The sequence below is a fragment of the Ictalurus punctatus genome, chromosome 2 (genome assembly GCF_001660625.3).
Source record: "Ictalurus punctatus breed USDA103 chromosome 2, Coco_2.0, whole genome shotgun sequence".
Classification (NCBI taxonomy): Eukaryota; Metazoa; Chordata; class Actinopteri; order Siluriformes; family Ictaluridae; genus Ictalurus; species Ictalurus punctatus.
Window position 1 is genome coordinate 27,894,649 of NC_030417.2, and position 21,896 is coordinate 27,916,544.

A 21,896-nucleotide genomic window follows, 5' to 3' on the forward strand; every position below is an offset into this window, starting at 1 on the left:
TGATACCGATATTTCTGCCTTTTGTGCCTTCTTTTAAATTAATAATAATTCATTCCACAATTCTGAAAGAAATGCAAATAAAAACTTCATTCTCTTCACTTTAACAAGTTGTTTCACAGTAACTGGTCTCATAAACAGAAAACACATTACTCCAATGAACATTAACACATGAACTCAATTCTGAAGATTAAAGTAAGATTTCTGAACTTACTGTTGTTATTCATTCATATTAACAGAATTAATCGACTGAATTATAAAAAAAACCTCCTGTTAGTCTCACATTCACTCACCACAAACAAAAGCATTTCTACTTCATCATTAACATCAAACTGGTAATATATAATATCAACTGTTTTATATATTAACATTAACTGGATATGAAATACACTACTCTACAAATATATTTTTCTGTGCAATATATACTTTTTTGTCAACTCATCTATCTTTAAATCTTTCATCAGTATACTGGCGCTTTAATTCAGCTCGAGCAGCGCGGCACAAAACATTTTTTTAGACCCAATGAAACTCCCACTTCACTGCTGCTCAATTCCGGTGTAACATTTTATCAGTGCAGAGATTACAGAGCTTACAAACTGCAGTGTTGTCGTCAATCCACACAAGAGACATTATCTTTACTCACAGCACGAAATCTGTGTTTTCCCGCCCTCTTTTGACTGACAGGATATAATCGGCCCTGATCATCGGATGTTTTTAAACTATTGGCCGATGGCCCATAGCGTGAAAAACTGCCTTATAGTAATCCGTATCGGCCGCTACATCGGTGAATCTCTAATTACAATAGCCTACATCCTGTCCAAAAAATAACAGCTATTTAGTATTTAAAAAATGACCCATATTAAGATGGCAAAAGTGCAGCAGGTCCTCCCCAAAAAAACCCAGCAAATAGCCGGTTAAATAATTAGTCTGTACTCCTACAAATAGTAACTCATAAGCCATTGTGGGTGAAAACTGGTGTTGATAAATGCGCTCTATGTGTCACTGGTCATCACCGGTGTGTTTTGAGCAGGACTCATGCAGCCATGACTCATTCATTTCAAACATTTAGCATCTGTTCAGCAAGTGGGAATTTAATAGTCAGTACGTAACATTAAGCATTTGTTTAGGACGACTTAGTTCCTTCTCGCTACAAGCGGCATTTTAAAATTCACTCACACTTTTCAGATATTGTTTCTCCCCTTTTTTTTCTATAAACATGTATGCTTCTGGTGTGTACACGAGAAAAGTGGGGCTCTGTTTTATATAATGGTTGCCTGAGTGCAAATGTAAAATCATACTTGAATGGTATTGCATTGAGAAACAAATCAAGACTGTGACTTTAATATGATTCTTTGTGCAGCTGTATTGTGATCGGAAAGAATTGATCTTTGCCGACCACAGTAGAGAGCGGTATATAATTTGGGATCCAGCAGTAAACAATGGATTCCTTCCCCTTCCTGTAATCTCAGCCCACTCACCCCATACCAGCAGGTTGGCAGAGGCCTCATCAATGCCGCGGGAGTTGCTCGCCATGCAGGTGTAGGTGCCAGCGTCTGACAGGTGAGCAGGACTGACCAACAGACTGCCTGACTCCAGCAGGGTAAAGCGGGGCAGCTGTACTGAGCCACTTGCCAGCACACGCTCACCTGCACATAGGGATGGAAGGTGAGGTAAGGCAGAGAGAGGAGCAGAACACTGATAGGCAACATGACTGACACACAAGTACAGATGCCTCCATGTCTTGATTGACAGGAACGTTTCCTCCGAGCAGATAATTAATTGACAGCTGCCAGAATGTCAGAAAATCTTTGCAAAATATTACAAAAGGTGTTTTTTTTCTCTTCAGAATTTTGCCCCATTTTCTCCCACTTCAGTCCTCTCCAATTCCCACCTACTATTTAGTTCTCCTTTAAGTTCGTCTAGTTCTGAATTCAAAAGAATTGAACGGAGAAAGAAAGAGGCTGAGTGGGGAGGGTTAAGCATTTTAAAGCAAGAGATTTGAGAACAGATGTCTCCTGTGTTTATCAAAAGGCCACTGCAGTCTACAATCAATCCCACAATCACATAGGCTCTGTTGTGACTCTGATGGATCTGGGACCAGAAGGCAACCTGATAAAACTCCTTTTGTCAGAAGTGCGTTGAGGCAGGTGTGTGAGTGCGCAGGAGATGACTGATTAGCTCCTGACCTTTCTGCCATGTGATGGCGGGCCGCGGAGCTCCTGATGTCTCACAGTGTAGGATAACGGATGTGCCGTCGATCACCGAGCTGTCCGTAGGCCCTGCTGTGATGTTTGGTGCGATGCCTGAAATGGGCAGGGAAGATAAAGATAGATAATGCATACACACACCTATGCTCTAACACAATACAGATGGGAGTATGTGACCCATGGGGTATATGATGTCTGTATGAGACACAGAACACTTTCTTTCATGCGTTGGCAAAATGTCTTATCAAAATTTTGATCACAAGGCAAGATAAATGCATTGGGAAAAGCCCTCTAACTAGGCTCTCTCTCTCTCTCTCTCTCTCTCTCTCTCTCTCTCTCTTTCTCTCTCTCTGTGTGTGTGTACAGTTGCAATCCAAATGATTCAACGCCCACTGCAACTCAAGTTTATTGTCAAAATGTACAAACTTTCAGCTGTTTGCAATGAAAAATCAAACAAAAGCAATTGAAATAGTTCAACACAACGAATGCTTCAAGTGGTTTCCACAAACTCAACTGAAAATGCCACTTATAATGACTTCTCCAGTTTCAAAATTATTCAACCCCTTCATGGCAAGCAACTTTAGTACTTAATAGAGCACCCTTTTGCTGTTATGACCTGCTGCAAATGAGATGCACAGCTTCTGGCAGCGTTCCTGAGGAATCTTAGCCCTTTCCTCATGAGCAATGACCTCCAGTTCAGTAATATTCTTGGGTTTGCGTGCTGCAACCGCCTTCTTCAAATCCCACCAGAGATTTTCTATGGGCTTATAGTCAGGTGACTGTGATGGCCCTGTAGAATCTTCCAGGACTTCTTCTGCAACCAAGCCTTGGTGGAATTCGAGGTATGATTGGGATCATTGTCCTATTGGAAGATTCAATGACACCCAAGCTTCAGCTTCCTCACAAACAGGCATGATGTTTTCTCCTAGGATTTCTTGATACTTCAATGAATCCATCTTGCCTTCCACACGCTGCAGGTTTCCAGTGCCAGAGGATGTAAAGCAGCCCCACAGCCTCACCAAGCCACCACCATGCTGGACTGTGGACAGAGTGTTCTTTCCTCATTCTTCTTCCTCCAGAAATACCGCTGATCCATCATGCTGAGAAGTTCCAGATTTGTTTCATTTCTCCACAGAACAGAATCCCAAAACTTCTGTGGCTTTTTAAAATTATTTTGAGCTGACTTTTCTTGTGCTTTTGGGTCAGTAGTGGTGTACGTCTTGGAGTTCTGGCATGGAAACCTTCTGCGTTTAGCCTTAATGTGCTCACAGAAACCTCAGCACCTGTTGTCACCAAGTCTTGCTGCAGGTGTTTTGCAGTCACTCGAGGGTTTTTCACAACATGCCTTCTCAGAAATCTGGTTGCAGCTGTTGATAGCTTCTTTTCTCTGCCCTGTCCAGGTATTTTATGTATTCTCTGCCCCTACCCAGTTCAGGTGTTCCAGCTCAAGCACACCTGCTGCAACTAATCAAGGGCTTCATTAGTTGCACCAGGTAACACCTGTTCTGCATATTTGTGCTGGTGTGAGGGATTCTACTCAGGGAGTTGAATCATTTTGAGACTGGAGAAGTCACTATAAGTGGCATTTTCAGTTGAATTTGGGGAAACCACTTGAAGTACTCATTGTGTTGAACTAGTCTGATTTGTTCATTGCAAACAGCTGAAAGTCTGTAAATTGTGACAATAAACCTGATTTGCAATGGGGGTTGAATCATTCATTTTCCCTGCAACTATATATATATATAATCCCTCACTTTCTTTTTCTCTCTCCCTCTCTCTTTTGATCTAAGACTTGTAAAGATAAAAAATGTCATGGTGAAGGTAAGCCCTGAACAAGAGGGGAAGCTGAAAAAAAACATGCTTTGGCAAATGTTAGGAGGGCATATGGTGCCAAACGCACTGGTGACAGCGAGGTACGTGTTGGTCTGGATTTCTCCACCCAGGTTGCGGGCGAAGCACTGAAACATCCCGGTGTCATCAGGAACAAGGCCATTAATCTGCAGACTGCCTCCCACCAACACCTTGTAGCGTGGGGTCTTCACAGTGCTAATGGGCACAGCGTCCTTATACCAAACAATGTCTGGCTGAGGAACACCTGAGTACAGTGGAGAGAAAGCGTTAGACTGAGCGATTACTCATATACACAAAAGAGTTTGCTTAGACTGGAAACAAACGGAGAAGAAGATGCTAAGAAGATGTAATAGAATGCTGGTTAAATGTTTTTTTGTTAGTCTGAAAATATTTCAGACTACATGAAGCCAGTTCTACAGTCAACTGCACAAGAGTCTTGCCACTCCTGCCTACTCCCTGACTGCCTCCCACAGTAATATCTGTTTACCATTGAAGCTAAACAAAATTGTAATAAAACCCTTGCACTGAGTCACAGTCAATTCCATTATGTGAAACAGCGGATTCAGAACCACGGGTTGCACGTCACTATTCAATCCCCGTCAGCTAGTTTAGAGTCAGATCAGCAGCGCATGCAAGCTCAAAGGGACCATTCCAGACTCGTTTTTTGATGCTGCTGGGGCCTGAGTTGAACCTCCCAGATGCTGTTGTAGACATTGTATCCTTCATCCATCATTAAGCTACAAAGAGCTTCTACCCCGTGCTGCATGCTCTCGGTTTCAGAATCAGCTGTGCTGCCAGGTCATCCATGTTCAGCAACAAAGTAGACGGGGAAGAACATTGAAGCTGGACATTTTGTTTATAGGCTGTGTATGGCTACAAATGTGTGGTTTGACTCGTTCTTTGCTACACAAATAGAACAGCATAAAAATAGCGATGTCCTGAAAGAGTTTTTGCTTTAAGTATGGAAAAAATAGCTAGCTGACAGATCTCACACACACACACACACACACACACACACACACACACACACACACACACACTCACCACGAGCCTGGCATGGGATGTCCACCACCTTCTCCATCTCAGCAGTTATGTGTCTCTCTGGCTCCTTCACAAACTGAGGGTGTTCTATACAGACAGAACAGCCAGATCAGTCCCAGTCGTTACTCAGTTAATTAAAACATCTCCAGTGCTACATACAATTAGGCTCCATTAGAAGCAGAGCATCCATATATTAAAACTAGGCAATCCCCTTGAAAGGCAAACAGTGACAACAAAATCTATTAGAATCTATTAGAAAGGTAGTCGCAGATCACATCAAGCTGATAATCTTTGTGATTATGCTCCATAAGCACAATGAATAGCTTATAAATGTGATAGTCATAGCTTGGCCACCACCCCCGTCTCTCACAAGCCTCTGCAGGGCTACTGGCGAATTCTGATTTATGCAATCGCAGCAGCATTATGTTCGGTAGTTGTTTATGTTTAAGTGCTGATCATGTCTTTGCTGGTGCATGCGAATCAGCAATCCCAAATATGAAGCAGTGAAAACCGAGAGATTTATGACTGTATATCTGAGATGAAATGTGCTTTATCCTGAATAACAACTACATATAACTGTGGCATTTATGTCTAGTGGATGACTGGGTAGCTTTGCTGGCTCACAGTTTGATCCTTAGCTCAGTTTCTGTCTGTGTGAGTTTCATATGTTCTCCCCGTGTCTGTGTGGGTTTCCTCTGGGTTCTCTGGTTTCCTCCGACCTCTCAAACCTCACCCGAAAAACTGGCTACTCTAAATTGCCCCTAGGTGTTAATGAGTGTGTGACCGTGCATGGTGGCCAGCGATCAACTGGTGTCTCATTTAGGGTTTATTCCCGCCTTGTGCTTAGTATTCCTTGAATAGGATCCAGGTCCACTGCCACTCTGACCTGAAGATAAATTAATGTATGAATTTATCTGTGGTATAAAATATTTAGATAGCTTATTAGAGCGATTATTCAGCTTGTTTGTGGTATTATTTATGCAGTCCCTTCCAAATCAAGCAAACTCCGCAATATTCAGTGGAGCCTGCAATTTTTCTAAATTATCGCAGATTTTACACAGATTTGGGCCAAGACACGTCATGTGATGTCATCACAACGCGCATTCAGCCAAAGCCCTCTTCGATTCACATGCATTGAACATGAGTGTCGCTAAAGGGTCTTATTTACCGACAAACATCACTGCGAAAGACTGTGTGAAACAATTTCGCCAATTCAAGTAGTTTCCCGCAAAACACGCACAAAAATCTCTGCAAATTGCATTACACATTTTTGAAAAATCACACATTTTTGGCCACAACAATCACAAAAAAAACAACCTCAGCAGAATCCTGTACGGACCGTTTATGTAACAACATTTGGAAATCTTGCAGGTCTATTTAATAAGAGTTGAAGGCATAAGCACATGAGCTGTACAATGATTCATTTGAGTGTATGGAAGGCTTTGGGGTGCATTTTGTGACCTATTGCTTGTTGTATTGCAAGTTAAGATAGGATAGCAGAATTGTATTTGGCTTAAATTGACAGAATGACATGTCTCAGCTAAACGCTTCATGTACCCAACTGACTTTGTAGTAAAATAAGTAATGAAATAAGGGTTCCTCTATGTGTATGTAAATTATTTGTATCAGAATTGATAACAAATGAAATGTGTGAATTTGAAGAGGAGGTATGTGAGGGATCTACCAATCACATGTAGATAAGCTCCTGCAGTGACAGCTGGGACGCTGCTGCTGCGCAGAGATGCCTCACACTCATAATACCCGCTGTCACTGACCAGAGGCCCGCTGATGGTCAGTCGTCGACCAAAGTCCCTCAGTCCTCGACTGACCACCATGCCATTCTTACGCCATGTAATACTGAGCTTAATGAGGGGTCTGGACAGAGAAAAGAAAGAGACAGATTTTACCTAACGGACTTGCAAGAACTATATTATTAGGTGTTGATGGCAGGGCTGTTTTCACACATGCAAATAAACACCTGGCGTTGGCCACACACTCCAGCGTGACCTCAAATGTGCCGACCATCACGCTGGTGTTCTTGGGTGGGATGATAATGGTGGGAGCGATCGGATCTGCAGGCCCGCCTACATCTAAGAGAGCAAATAGAAAAACAGAAAAAGAAGATAATGCTTTACAGAAGGCATTGTTTAGCTTTCCCTAATCGCCACTAATCTCAACACCGTTTCTGCCAATTGTCTGGCAACCTCCCATTCCACTTGCCAATATGTCTTTTGCTTTCATACAAAGCATTGCCATTACACTTGTGGACATAACTAGCATCATGCTCAATCCCTCTTTGTGCTGAACAGAGAAAGCAACCTCTTAGCCTCCACAGTGCACAGTAATACCATCATTACAGTACTGTGCCTTTGAATGCAGCCTGATTGAGAGGTGCAGACATACTGATTAAATGCACCAGTCACTCAGTGGCTAAAGCAAAGGCACCGGCCCAGGTATCGATTCCCTGCCCTTAATGACCAATTTCTCTCCCTCGCTCTCAATCTCTCTCTCTGTCTGTTCCTCTCTCAAACACTCCTTAGCAATTCTTTTGTAAGCAGCTGTTGAGCAGGTGGGTCTCCTTCTCCCCCTTTTCTCTGCATCATGTCTTTCATAAATTTGCCATTGTGGGCTGGGGGGCTATTAAATAGACGGGCTGATTTTACAAGGCTGCTTAATCACTTTGTCACTGAGGCGGGGTGAGAGTCAGCAGATCACCCGCAGCCACACTTGGCCACACCACATGTCACACTGGACTGGACAATGAATCAAAATATTGAGTGGAAGTAAAAATCAGTCTCTCCAAGCCCTTGAGGATCAGTAGACAGCCACTAGGGGGCACAAGAGCTGCATGTCTTAGTTGTGTTCAAATCACCTGTTGAAAAATCCAGGCACATCCCTGGAAAATCACCTCCCCAGCTGAATTCTGTATGTCAGTGTAATGTGAAATGTGAATAAGGATGCAATTGAACATAAACACAGGGTTATATTTAAATTACTTTGGCTCCTCTGGCATACTCACTCTCCACATTGAGAATAACCGGCTGGCTGGTCTTGTTCTCGCCATTCTTGTCATTGACAGCCTGGGCATAGTAGCGACCTGCATCCGGCGCCACTGTAGACAGGATGACCAGGGTGTTGTCCAGAGTGAGAGCTCTGGAAGGAGAAATTAAATTGAAAAGAGATTCAGGCACTTGTGCCAGACAGATACAGCCTACCTCTGAAAGTATTGGCACAGCAAGGCCAATTCTTTTGTTTCTGCATTCTCCATTTGTGATGCAAGCCTGGAGGCTTGTACTGCAGCTTCTTTCAGCCGTTGTTTGTTTTGGGGGTTTCTCAGGAAGTGAAACTCATGCTCAATTGCATTAAGGTCTGGCGATAGACTTGACCAGTCTAAAAACTTCTACTTTTTCCTCCTGATAAAGTCCTCTGCTGTGTTGGCAGTGTGCTTTGGGTCATTGTCTTGCTGCGTGATGAAGTTCTTCCCTAGACTGGATGCATTTCTCTGTAAACTGGCAGACAGAAGGTTTCTGTAGACTTCAGAATTCATTCTGCTGCTACCCGAATGAGTTACATCATCAATAAAGATTAGTGAGGCCGTTCCAGAAGCAGCCATGCAAGCACAAGCCATGACACTACTTCCACCGTGCTTGATTGATGAGCTTAAATGCTTTGGATCATGAGCAGAGCTTTTCTTTCTCCACACTTTGGCCTTTCCATCATGTTGGTAGAGGTTCATCTTGGATACCAAACTTTTGTGGCTTATCTCTGTATTTTTTTTTACGAATTCCAATCTGTCTTTCTGACTGTTACTGCTGAGTGGATGTGTGGATTGCAACTTGTGTTTGGGCTATATATTTCTACTCTCAAAATCTTCTTTGAATTGTGGATTGTGATACCTACACCTCTGCCCTGTGGAGGGTATTGGTGATGTCACTGACTGTTGTTTTTAGGTTTTTCTTCACAGCTCTCGCAATGTTCCTGTCATCAACTGCTTTGTTTTCCTCAGCTGACCTGTTCCGCGTGTGGTTTTTAGTACACCAGTGGTTTCTTTCTTTTTCATTACATTCCAGATTGTTGCATTGGCTATGCCCAATGCTTGTGCAGTAGCTTTGATAGATTTTCCCTCTTTTCTCAGCTTCAAAATGGCTTGCTTTTCTTCACATGCAAAACCCAGGACTCAAAACAAGATCAGACATTCATTAATTGTTTAAACAATCAATCTAACATGTCACACCTAGGCAAATCAGAAACACCTGTCAGTCACATGGTCCAATATTTTTGATCACTTGAAAAATGGGTGGGTTCAAATAAAAAGGTGCCATGTTCGAAGTAGTTCTCACATCTAGATATAAAATATCATGAAATAAACACTGACATTTTGACCTATTGTCTCAAATCCAAATGCCTTCCATGTATCGCTAAAAACAAAAGAATTGTCTTAAGCAATGAATTTCACTGTGCATATGTATATGTGATCAATAAAGACTCATTATCATTATCATTATCATTATCATTATCCAGGTAAGATTAAAGGGCTTAATAATGATGCTCGCATGGAATAGCCGGGGTGTGCACACTCAAATGAGAGTGACACACTGTGTGGGGAGACATTAGATGCCACCAAGCTGTCATTGGCAACCCGATCAAGCCATACTAAGACCGACTCACGCGCAATTAGAGTGAGGGTTCATATGGAGCATGACAGTGGAATATCAATACCCCGGAGAGCCATGGCCAATGAGCAGTAAACAAACTTTACACTGTTGGAGCCTCTCAGCATCAAAGACTGGTGACAACACCATGCTGACATTCTGATAGCAGGTGAGACATCTTCTCACTATGGACTTTTGGTTCTGCAGAGAGGAATATCTTGACATTCCTTGCTGAAAAAAAGGCTCTGCACTGCTGCAGCCAGTGTTCTTCACCTATGTTGGAAAGCTTAGTGTATATCAGCTGAACATGTCACGGTGCTGTTCTCACCCATTCGCCTGCCCAGGTAAATTACTCTCAGCTGATTGTGAAGACATGCAGAAAACTGACTACACATGTGGGTAGGCATGCAGCCACACACACGGTGCATGGAAGTGTGAGAAAGCTCTGTCAATCAGCCAAGATCGTCAATAAAGGCCTTTTGTCCACTTTGTCTAATTGGCTCCCCTGCTGTCTGCTCTCTCCAGCCTTCAATCTCACCCGCTACACAATCGACAGGGGCTCTTATTATAGTTGACTTTATCAATATTGCAATGAGAGGCCGTGATATCAGCTCACCACAGCCTTCCACAGGAGAACCAGCATGAAACAGAACATTAAACAACAATGGGACAGGCTCTCTTGGCGTAAGGTAATATTGTGTCGCACATTAAAATTGATTCGTGATGATGTGTCTCGAGACTTATGCATGCTTACATGCGGCTGCTGGGGGGAATTTTGCGGCCATCCCGGAACCATGTGATCTGAGGCCGGGGAAAGCTTGGAATTCTTGGGGGGGTTATGAGCGCAGCTTCCCCCTCTGACACCACCTGAGATCGCTCCCTCTCCACAAAGTCTTCCATATCTGAGAGAGTGGGAAAAATATAGCGTGATTGATGGGGCAAGATAGAGAACAATGGAGAAAAATATATAGGCAGGCAGAAAAAAAACTCACTACTTAAAGTAAGCAACAAGTTTGCGCAGTTATATTATGCATCTATCCCAAATCAAATGTAATAAAAAATGTACAAAAATGCACTAATGTCTCCTTCCCCCAATAGTCTTCATCCTTCTCTTGAAACTAGAGCTTGTGCACACCTAATTGACACCTAATTTATAAATAGGAACGCACCTCATGTGTGCACATAAGGATGTTTTCCTAGCTGAATTACTTGCACATAGTGAGGAGTTCATGACGGAGTCAGTATTCAACCCTCAGGCAGACTTAAGTACTATTTTACCATTTGCACATGAGTTATGCATGTAGAGTGTAGATTCTGTTACATGCAATATCAAATTGAGTGAGGAGCAGCGTCTGAGGAGCAGCGTTTGGTCTAATCAAGGTGTCTCCCTTCAACAAAATCATGTTTTGACATAAAAGACTATGGGTTACCATTGAAGGTTATAACTGTCACAAAACACAATTAACTTGAACATGATGAAAAAATAAACAGCGAAATATTTTTGGTCTCCTGCCCAGATACGGTTTTTTTTTTTACTGCTGCTTCAAGCTTTCTGTGATGTAGTTCTACTGAAATGTGCAGAACAATAATGTGTGCTGGATCAAATGCTATGTTATAATCATTTCGTTAAATGAAGACAAATTTGCGGTGATTAACATGATAATTACAATGTGAACTATTCTTGCAGCAATATATTAGCATTAAACTTGTCTCCTATTAGATTTGAATTCTTGCCATATTCTCATTCATATATCATATTACTCCGTCTTTCTTTCTTTCTAATTACTTTTGCTTTTGCTTTTGTTATTTCATATCGCAGTTGACAGCAAAAAAAAAAAAAAAGCTCCTTCAATCTCAATTTTCTGTCTATTTTCTATTTTATTAAATTTTTTATATATAGCTTAAAGACAACTGTTTATTTTTAACGGTGATGGTCTAGATACCTAACACTTTGCATCAGTCAAAAACTCGTAACTATGCTGGAACATCTTATGCCTATTACCTAATAAGAATGCCTAGTTAATTTCACAGCAAGAATGTTAGTAGGAGTCCATTATTAACAAAAGATTAATTACTTAGCAGTAATTAATGAGTTGTATATTTTTCCTGTAAAACTACTAGCTAACTATGACTCTTTTTTTTTTTTTTTTAAATTTATAATAACTACTGATTAATTATCGATCACATCAACATTAATTCTGGTCCACTCATTTTGCTGGACAAATGGCGTTCCAAGACTTCTGAAATTAATATAACAGCAAAATAATAAAATAGAATAGTAAAATAATAAAACTCTGTGTTAATATTAATAGCTGGCAAACTAACGTTATATGTTCTCAGTTATCTCTTTGTTATTACGTGCTACACTGAGGGCTCTCAGACATTCAAATGCATTACCTGCCTCAGTCATATTGGCTTAATTTTGCTCCTTGTTGCACCCTACAACTCTCTGGATAAAACTGAAATGACTTGTCTTCTCTTTTCTGTGCTACAGCCATATTCGAATTGTCAAATGAATACAGGCAGCTGGTGGGTTCAGTTTTATGCCTCGTGGATTGTCTTTTAGGTTAAATGCGAGCAGAGCTCTAAAGAGCTGTACCTGAGCTGTAGCTCAGGATAGGTAGAGCTCATTTCAGGGCCAGAAAAAAATGTAAGCAAAAGCCTGAAACTACATCCAACGCATGCAAATATTGCACGTCACAACGTTTCTGTTATGACGGCCGAAAGTATAGAAACTGATCGACGTTTGCAATAAATACAGCTTAATTAAAAACTGAGCAAACTAGGAATTCGTTTGTTATAATAAATGAAAAGATCTGATTAGGGCAGTGCAGCTGTTGTAAATGCTATATTTATCATTTATTACCATCCTAGAGTGTCAAAAGTATCAAAAACAAGGGAGCAGTAACAAAATACGGACAACGAACAAGGCGGAAGTAACAGCGATGCTCTGCTAAATGATAAACAAGTGAGAATTAACTGAAATACTCAGGATAAAATATGAAACAGGTGGAAATAACTAAAATAGTCATGGAAAAAAGAAATACACACAGAAGTAACTAAAATACCCACAGTACGGGGGGAGTAACTAAAATACCCACAGTACGGGGGGAGTAACTAAAATACCCACAGTACGGGGGGAGTAACTAAAATACCCACAGTACGGGGGGAGTAACTAAAATACCCACAGTACGGGGGGAGTAACTAAAATACCCACAGTACGGGGGGAGTAACTAAAATACCCACAGTACGGGGGGAGTAACTAAAATACCCACAGTACGGGGGGAGTAACTAAAATACCCACAGTACGGGGGGAGTAACTAAAATACCCACAGAAAGGAGGGAGTAACTAAAATACCCACAGTACGGGGGGAGTAACTGAAATACCCACAGTACGGGGGGAGTAACTAAAATACCCACAGTACGGGGGGAGTAACTAAAATACCCACAGTACGGGGGGAGTAACTAAAATACCCACAGTACGGGGGGAGTAACTAAAATACCCACAGTACGGGGGGAGTAACTAAAATACCCACAGTACGGGGGGAGTAACTAAAATACCCACAGTACGGGGGGAGTAACGAAAATACCCACAGTACGGGGGGAGTAACTGAAATACCCACAGTACGGGGGGAGTAACTAAAATACCCACAGTACGGGGGGAGTAACTAAAATACCCACAGTACGGGGGGAGTAACTAAAATACCCACAGTACGGGGGGAGTAACTAAAATACCCACAGTACGGGGGGAGTAAGTAAAATACCCACAGAAAGGAGGGAGTAACTAAAATACCCACAGTACCGGGGGAGTAACTGAAATACCCACAGTACGGGGGGAGTAAGTAAAATACCCACAGTACGGGGGGAGTAACTGAAATACCCACAGTACGGGGGGAGTAAGTAAAATACCCACAGTACGGGGGGAGTAAGTAAAATACCCACAGTACGGGGGGAGTAACTAAAATACCCAGAGTACGGGGGGAGTAAGTAAAATACCCACAGAAAGGAGGGAGTAACTAAAATACCCACAGTACGGGGGGAGTAACTAAAATACCCACAGTACGGGGGGAGTAACTGAAATACCCACAGTACGGGGGGAGTAACTAAAATACCCACAGTACGGGGGGAGTAAGTAAAATACCCACAGAAAGGAGGGAGTAACTAAAATACCCACAGTACGGGGGGAGTAACTGAAATACCCACAGTACGGGGGGAGTAACTAAAATACCCACAGAAAGGAGGAATTCCAGGACTTGTATTCACAATATTCTCATACTAAACATCCTCTGAACACACTTAGTACTGTTTGACTTTTACTCTTCTACACTCGCACCTGCAATGAATTTATAATCCCTCTGGCTTGCGTCACCCAGAAGCCTCTTTTGTCTCTGATTCCTCTTAAGGTTTATTTCTCATGTTGTCTCAGGGTGTTTGGCTTGTCACTGTCGCCTCTGGCTTGCTCATTAAGGGTCTAACTCTACCCCTGGACTCCTGCAAAGCTGCTTTGTTACAATGTCTATCGCTAAAAGCATCCAACGAATACATCTGAATTGGAACGATTTAAAAATGTCCACACCAAGAGGAAGTCACTAAAATACCCAGATTAAGAGGAAGTAACCGAAATATACACGCATTCATTTTTATGCAGTGTCCTGCTTACAGTGAGGGGGAGAAAAACGTATTCACGTACTAGTTGTAATTTAATGATAATTCCAGTGTATATATCTACTTCAAATTTGCATACATAGTGTCTTTTGACTTCATAAAGCATAAACAAGGATATGTTTAAAAAAGCACTGTATTGAAGGGTGACGGATTGATTGCCTCAAGTTCTCAGGAGCAACATTATTTAACAACGCTCGAAGGAAACAAGCTACAGAGCCATAGCAAAGACTTTAAACTTCCCTGTCAGCACAACTGGTTCAATAATATGCAGGTACGAAGTTGATGAAACCATAGCTAATCACTCCTGTTCACAGCGTGCTCTCAGACTAATGATAAGGAAAGTAAGAAGGAAGTCACCAGCAGTCACTCAAAAAGAATTACAGGGTGACCTGAACGCAGCAGAAACTACAGGGTGTCCCAAAAGTCTCCATACATAGGGGACTATGTTTGCCAGCACCAGGTTGGATGAGTCAGTGGATGTTCATGGACGGCCACTTCTCGGTTGGTCCTTTTTGAACCGGATAATAAGTTTGACTACGGTGTCGAGTGTGTTGTGATTGCCATGTTTCCTGTTAAAGTCTATCGCAACTTTTCAGTACGTTCTTCTTTTGTCAATGACATTCTTAAAGGCTATCTGCAATATATATATATATATATATATATATATATATATATATATATATATATATATATATATATATATATATATATATATAATGTATGTGAGTGTGTGTGTGTGTGTATATATATATATATATATATATATATATTGCAGATAGTCTTTAAGAATGTGTGTGTGTGTGTGTGTATATATATATATACACACACACACACATGCACACGCTATAAATTACGTATGAAAGATTTTGGAAGATATTTTGCTAAAAAGTAATTTCCCCTGTGTATGGTGACTTTCTGGACACCCTGTACAATTACAGAGAGAATAACAAGCAATGAACAGCACAGCCATTACCTGGGTTTCGACTCCCCATACGAAACTCCTCTACTAAAAAAGAAGCCGATTTAAAAGCATTTAGGCAAATTAGAGCCCTCGGAACAATATACTCTGGTCCAACGAAATAACAATAGATCATGTTTGGAGAAAGAAGTGCTGCGCACTTGATACCAAGGACAGCTTACCCACGGCGAACGAGTACACAGAGTACGGAGCATCGTGTTACAGGTCTGCTTCTCTGCAAACAGTACTGAGGCATTACACGTCATCAAAGGTAACACGAATGGAGCGAGGTACTGGGACGTATTAGAGGAGAATTTAATCTCATCTGCCAAGAAACTGAATTTGTGGAGAAGATGGACATTTCAGCAAGACCCCAGACATCCAGCTAAAAATAACTCAAGAAGGCCTTGCATGGACTAGTCAATCTCCCGACTTGAAAATTTATGGAGGCTTGAAATTGCGAGTCCATCAGAGAGACCCTCGTAACCGTGGGGAGCTGAAGACGAATCGCCAAGGGCGATGGGCCGAATTCAAACCACAATGCTCCAAAAAGATGATTACTTCTTCGTGTCAATATCTCGCAGGTGTAACTGCCAACAACGGCTTTGCAAGAAAGTACAAATTTTGGTTCATTTCGGTGTCGGAATACATTTTCCCCTTTCGATTTCATTTTTTTTTTTTTAAACACATCTTTGTTCATGCTTATGAACACATATTACAGTCCATAAAGTACAAAGTCTAAACACAAATCTGAAGTAGCTATATGAACTGGAAGTATATTAAATAACAAAAACAATAGTGTCTGAATACTTATTTCCCCTCACTGTATATCATCACAGCTGATTTATGTTATGAACGACATGTGCATTTTCAGAACGTTTAAATAATATGCATTTTTATGAAATATATTTTTTAGCGGGAACTTTCTGTTATTTTCTCCCCTCACATTTTGTAGGGTTTGAAATGACAGTACATAACGTCTAGAAGCCCACCACTACCTCTGCTGTAAAACTTGCTGCTGACATATTTGCACTTACAGGCAACCTGGACTTGAGTGCTCCTCTGCATGAGAGCGCCGACCCGGTTCCTCACAATGCACCTGTAAAAGCCAGCGTGGGAGCGGTGTAGTGACGGGATGAGGTACCTAGCAAACAGCACATTCTCATCGGTTATGAAAGAGTTTCACACACACGCACACACACACACACACACACACAGTAACGAAAAGGAAATCTTCTGTTTGTTTTTTTTGTTTGTTTTCTTAAAAAAAAAAAAAAAAAAAAAAAAAAAAAAGCAGTTTTGGGGCCAATCCAAAGGATACACAGATACACACACTGCTGCTGGTGCTAAAACACCACAAAGGAAATAATATCAACAAGGCTAATCATTCCTTGGTTATAAATAACTAGCGTTGTGCTTGAGTGACGATTATTAGCTGTTGCACTCCAGCTTGGTTGAGATTTAACTTATAAACTGTAAGTAAGCCCACTTACCCATAATGGAAAACTTTCACCGAACTACTTGATGCTATCAGGACAGCATACAATTTGAGAGGTTATTAAGTGCGAAAGCAGACGAGAACAGAGAACATAAATGGCACGTCTAAGTGTGTGTGTGTGTGTGTGTGTGTGTGTGTTTGTGTTGATCAATGGGAGTTGGAAATTATGTACAAGTGGTGCTTCAGCGAGCCACGTGGGAGCTGTGTGAGGTGTGCGAGTTTCTCTAAATCACCCCAGGGAACCGGTCTGAACGCTGCCGGTTATGGAGTTCTAGCATTTGATGTGTACACATGGCCGGTGCCACTTTTGTTCTGTGAATCCTAATTCACTTTGCTGCTCACAATGAGCTCCTTATCTGCTGCTTCAGTTCTCCCTGTGGTGCCGTTCACAGATTCCTGATACTGTAGTCGAGTGGCTTCAGGTTCTCTCTTTAATCAGAAGTGCGATGAAAAAGAGGCCGAAGTGTCTCTGTCACCGACGGTCCCGAATGCATGCACACAGACACACACACACACACACACATACACACACGCACGCACACGTCTTTGCTTGACTGGCTGCAGAGAAGGACGCAGGTGGGGAGTCTCACTTGGGACCTCACACTAAGGCTCCTTGGAATCTTGAAAGGCTTTTACAAAATAATGGACTGCTTTTCTTTAAAGATAAGGGTCATGCTCAGGGCTGGGATGGAGCTCAGCCTCACCACTGGTGGGGTTAAAAATGCTTTTCTACACTACATAATCCAACTTTAGCCACAGGTGGTCAAATCCAACTTTAATCACAGGCGATAAAAGAGTAAAAGTATACTGTATTTAGAAAATAGAATTACAATTAAAAAAAAAAAGAATTCTTAACTGATCATCACCTGTACAGTATAATACATCTGAAATTGCAAACTGTATTATTACAGTTTATTATTTATCTTTCATTAACAAGAGCTTGTTAACTGCACTGAATACTTCTCTATAACCCTAAAAAGAGGGAAAAAACCACCATTACTTGGAATCATCACGCAGGTTTTCTCTGCCATTTAGACCCACTTGACTAAGTCCATTAGTACCATTCTAAAGGTTGACTGAGTTAGAAATGACCATGGTCAGCGCAACTGTGTGTTACTTAATAAAGCGAAGAAAGACGGCAATGCACCTATCAAGTGGGGGGGGGGGGTGGCAATTCACTTTGCTTTTACAATAATAAATATTACATGGCTCTTGTGGCTGTGGAGCATAATGCATTCCATGACAATGATTTGATGGATATAATTCTATATTCCTGACACATGCCGGACGCTCCATTATGCTGGAGAATGCATAGAGCGAAAAACAAGTGGGGGAAGGGGTGGGCCAAATCTTTTCCGTTTTTTCCCCCTCCTTTTCTTTATGACCAAGCAGGAAATGACATGCACTAATGTGTGCCAGGAATGAATCGATATAAGAGAGTCATTTCACGCCTGCATGGGGAATGAGGTGCCATATCTCAAGAGGCTTATGATCCTCCGCCATTTCTGAATAAATGCATAGAAATGAGCGGGGATCTGAATAAATATCCGCAAATGAGAAATTTGTTAAAAGGTAAACTGAGATTAATGTGTCTATTTGTTTCAGTAATTATGTGGCAGGAATGACAAATGGAGAGCTCACCTGTACTCCAATGAGAAGCGGGTCAGCTCCGTGCCATTGTACAGCCATTTGAACTCGAGTGGCCAGCTGCCCTCTGCCATGCAGGTCAGAACCAAACGGTTGCCCTCGAGGTGCACCTGGGTTGCCACGGGCTCCATTTTGAAGTAGGGTGGAACATCATCTACGTGAAGAGAAACACATTATAATTCAACATGGACCAATCAAATAATCAACAGTAATAAATGAAACGCATTCGGTAAGATTATAAATAGTAATGAAAAAAAAAAAAAAACATAAATAAAGTAAAACTGTAAACAATAGTCCTTTGAGTAAATGTAAGTGACAATGCAAGTAGTAACTACAAATATGCAGCAAAGTAGATATGATCAGCAGAGTGTACACAATAAGTTGTATAGGGCAATTATATGGTGAGTTAGTAGCGGTGCAGTAAAAAGAATGCCACCATGGGCAAAAATGCAAAACGATGTCTGATGAGCTTATTCAAGGAATAGGCTCTAATGCACAATAATGTCCTGGCACAGTGATGGACTTTTGTACAGGGTGATTGCTGTGGGTAAAAAAAGACCTCCTTGCTGAATGTTGCTGAAGCTGCTCTGCTCTTTGTCCAATAAATCATGAAGGGGATGTGACACAATGTCCCAGATAGACACTAGTTCGTTTAGTGTCCTCCTTTCCACGACCACATCAGAACTGTGCAAAAAGGGAGCAGGTGTCAACCAGCTCCACATCTTGTCTCATGATCTTTATTAGTCTGGTTGTGGTCCTCTTCCTCCTGAAGTCGACCACCATCTTCTCGCATATTAAGGAGTACGGTTCAAAAGCGTATTGTTTTACATTGACTTTTATTCCTCTGGCAAACACGTTTATCCAAAGTGACTTGCATTTGAGTGCAAAAGTTTGCATCCCCTACAAGCAAAATCAAGAAAGACTAATTAAGCTGTATCTGAAGTCTCTCCATCATGTAGTCATTCACTATTTACTCTATAGGTTGTTCTATATGGAGCACTACATAGAAGAGGCAGAAATGAAAGAAACTGTGACTGAATTTAGACAACGCAAATTAGCGAGTTCGCACATCATCGTTGTGACACACCATTAGATAAACAAATCACATGTTAATGATAAATGTCAATTTATATTAAATATACCACTAACAAGCACCTGTTGGCTATAGTTATAATTTAACAACATCTTTTACTTACTCTGATAAAATTGTGGCTTTGTAAAAAGAAATATATATATATATATATATATATATATATATATATATATAGAATTTTACAGGGTATTATCCAGGGAATATCATTTGTCTGCTGAGAATCTGGCCCGCACTGTAAAATGGCTCCACATGAAAATAGTGCACTTTATAGTTAACAGCGAAGGACAGAACAGGATAGGACATTTTCATCAAATGTAATCAAAGAACTGATATTTTTACCAAAACATTTAATATTAGGTTTTGCATATGTGATCATCACAAGCAAAATACTCGTATCCTCCTTTCTTAATATATTACATTTAAAACAAAAATTAAAAATAACTTTATCATTATTTGCTTTAGAACTGCCCTCTACCTCTTTCATACCCTCTGAATAGCTTTTGAATGGTCTCAGTTGTAATATCTGCCCGCTAATCCACCCGCCCACACATTTTTCCAACAGTGTTGGTTCGAACTCTGTCAAATTGCTTGGCCAATATTTGCCCATTCTTTTCTGACTTATCTGTTATACCTCTGGAAGATCATACACTGACTCCATTAAATCTGGGCTTGAGTGGGTCATGGCAAAACTATTATATTAACAGTTCTGGATTGTTGTCGTATTGCAAGTTACACCCACATTTCATTTTTGAATCCAACTGTTCAATTGATGTTGGGTACAATCCAAGCAATTGATGCTTGCTCAAGGCAACTACAGTGGCTTTCGGGCAGTCATGTGATTTGAACTTACAACTAGTTCAGAACCTTAACTGCTGAGCCACCGCTGATTTATTTATGAAATGCTTGGTTACTCTGGTCCAGTACACAGATTAAAGCGTGTCATGAACAACAAAATAGCCATTCAGTGAAAAATCACTACTGCTCGTGCAAGCAGTCTTAAAGAGGGTTTGGGAATGCAGCCTGTAGTGTACCTCGAAGAGAAGGGCTGCTCAGCGAGTGTGTGAGCATATACTAGACAGAAGATGGAGTATGACTCCCAGCGCTGCACTGGCATAACTGAGCGAAGACGTTCAAGAGTGCTCGAAGATGGAGCAGTTTGCCTGGCAAAGGTGACAGAATGAGCTATGATCCCCTTGTGCCTCCATTCATCTTTAGGCGTTCTAATACAGGTGAATTATCTAGACTCGGGGGCACACTTTACAGGCAGAAGCCTCGAACCCAGCAGACAAAGTGCTTTCATTACCCATGCTTGATTAGCACATAACCCGACATAGCGACCACGCTGACTTGTTCTACATAGACGATGTGAGACTTGATGGTCACAGTGTTTGGTGAAATGTAATTAAAGCTCATATTAATTGTGGCACTAAGCTGGCATGCCCTGCGGCACGGCTGAATTCTGCAACGAGTGATTGGTGGAACTGCTACATCCGGAATCAGAGACTACTGATATTTTCTGCCCTCTGGGAGCTCGGGAGGAACATACAGCCCTCGGTGCAGTGGAGAAGACAATGAGCTGATAGAGAAGAGGGTAGACTGTGTAATAAAGGTACTTTAATACACACACAGATGGTTATGTGCTTCAGGGCATATCTGTGGAGATCAGACACATAAGTATGACATGACACCTGCATGAATACATTCAAAGAACTTTTATTACTTACTCTCTTGCACACACACACACACACACCAGCACGCTCAATTAGGAAAAGATGATCCTCCTCATCCTCCATATTTGATACTGGAAGACCATCAGCAGCCTAATCAAACGATTTAATGTCCCCTGCTACTCCTCAAATCATTACCACTGGGTAATAACCTTCATAAATGACAACCCCCCACCACCTACCCAAAGCACAATTCCCTCCAGCCTTCAACAATAGCCTCATTTCCTCCTCTGGGTAAATGTTCCTCTGCTAGTGTGCAGGTCCATCCACTTAGCCATCCAGCTTCATAAATACAGCACCATTAGGGACCTCCACATGCAAAAACCAAACCCCAGCACTGATTGCCTAAAAGCAGCAGATAACAAAATAGACAACTGCGTGCCAATGCCAATGGAGGCTCCACGGCGCATATACCCGCTGATACAGAAAGGCATGTGCGCCCCGTGCAGATCGCTCTTCTATAACAATGCACCTGCATTTGAAAAGAGATGAGCGGCCCCATCGAAAAGGGTTGAGGCTCGCAGTAATTGCTCCCTCAGTGCAGAGCGAGGGTTGGTCCG

General features: G+C 41.6%; 1 protein-coding gene across 2 annotated transcripts in view; it reads right to left on the reverse strand.

The window, feature by feature from the left end:
• Positions 1-21,896, reverse strand: part of sdk2a (sidekick cell adhesion molecule 2a) — a 165,439-nt gene that overhangs the window by 60,977 nt on the left and 82,566 nt on the right. For both annotated transcript variants that reach the window (XM_017461828.3, XM_047149719.2), the window contains exons 2-11: positions 18,511-18,670; positions 16,409-16,515; positions 10,503-10,650; positions 8,116-8,249; positions 7,075-7,186; positions 6,781-6,971; positions 5,100-5,183; positions 4,105-4,299; positions 2,184-2,300; positions 1,476-1,643 (exon numbers count right to left, since the gene is read on the reverse strand). In XM_017461828.3, the coding sequence (XP_017317317.1) occupies positions 1,476-1,643; positions 2,184-2,300; positions 4,105-4,299; positions 5,100-5,183; positions 6,781-6,971; positions 7,075-7,186; positions 8,116-8,249; positions 10,503-10,650; positions 16,409-16,515; positions 18,511-18,670 (1,416 nt within the window). The remainder of the gene's footprint in view (positions 1-1,475; positions 1,644-2,183; positions 2,301-4,104; positions 4,300-5,099; positions 5,184-6,780; positions 6,972-7,074; positions 7,187-8,115; positions 8,250-10,502; positions 10,651-16,408; positions 16,516-18,510; positions 18,671-21,896) is intronic.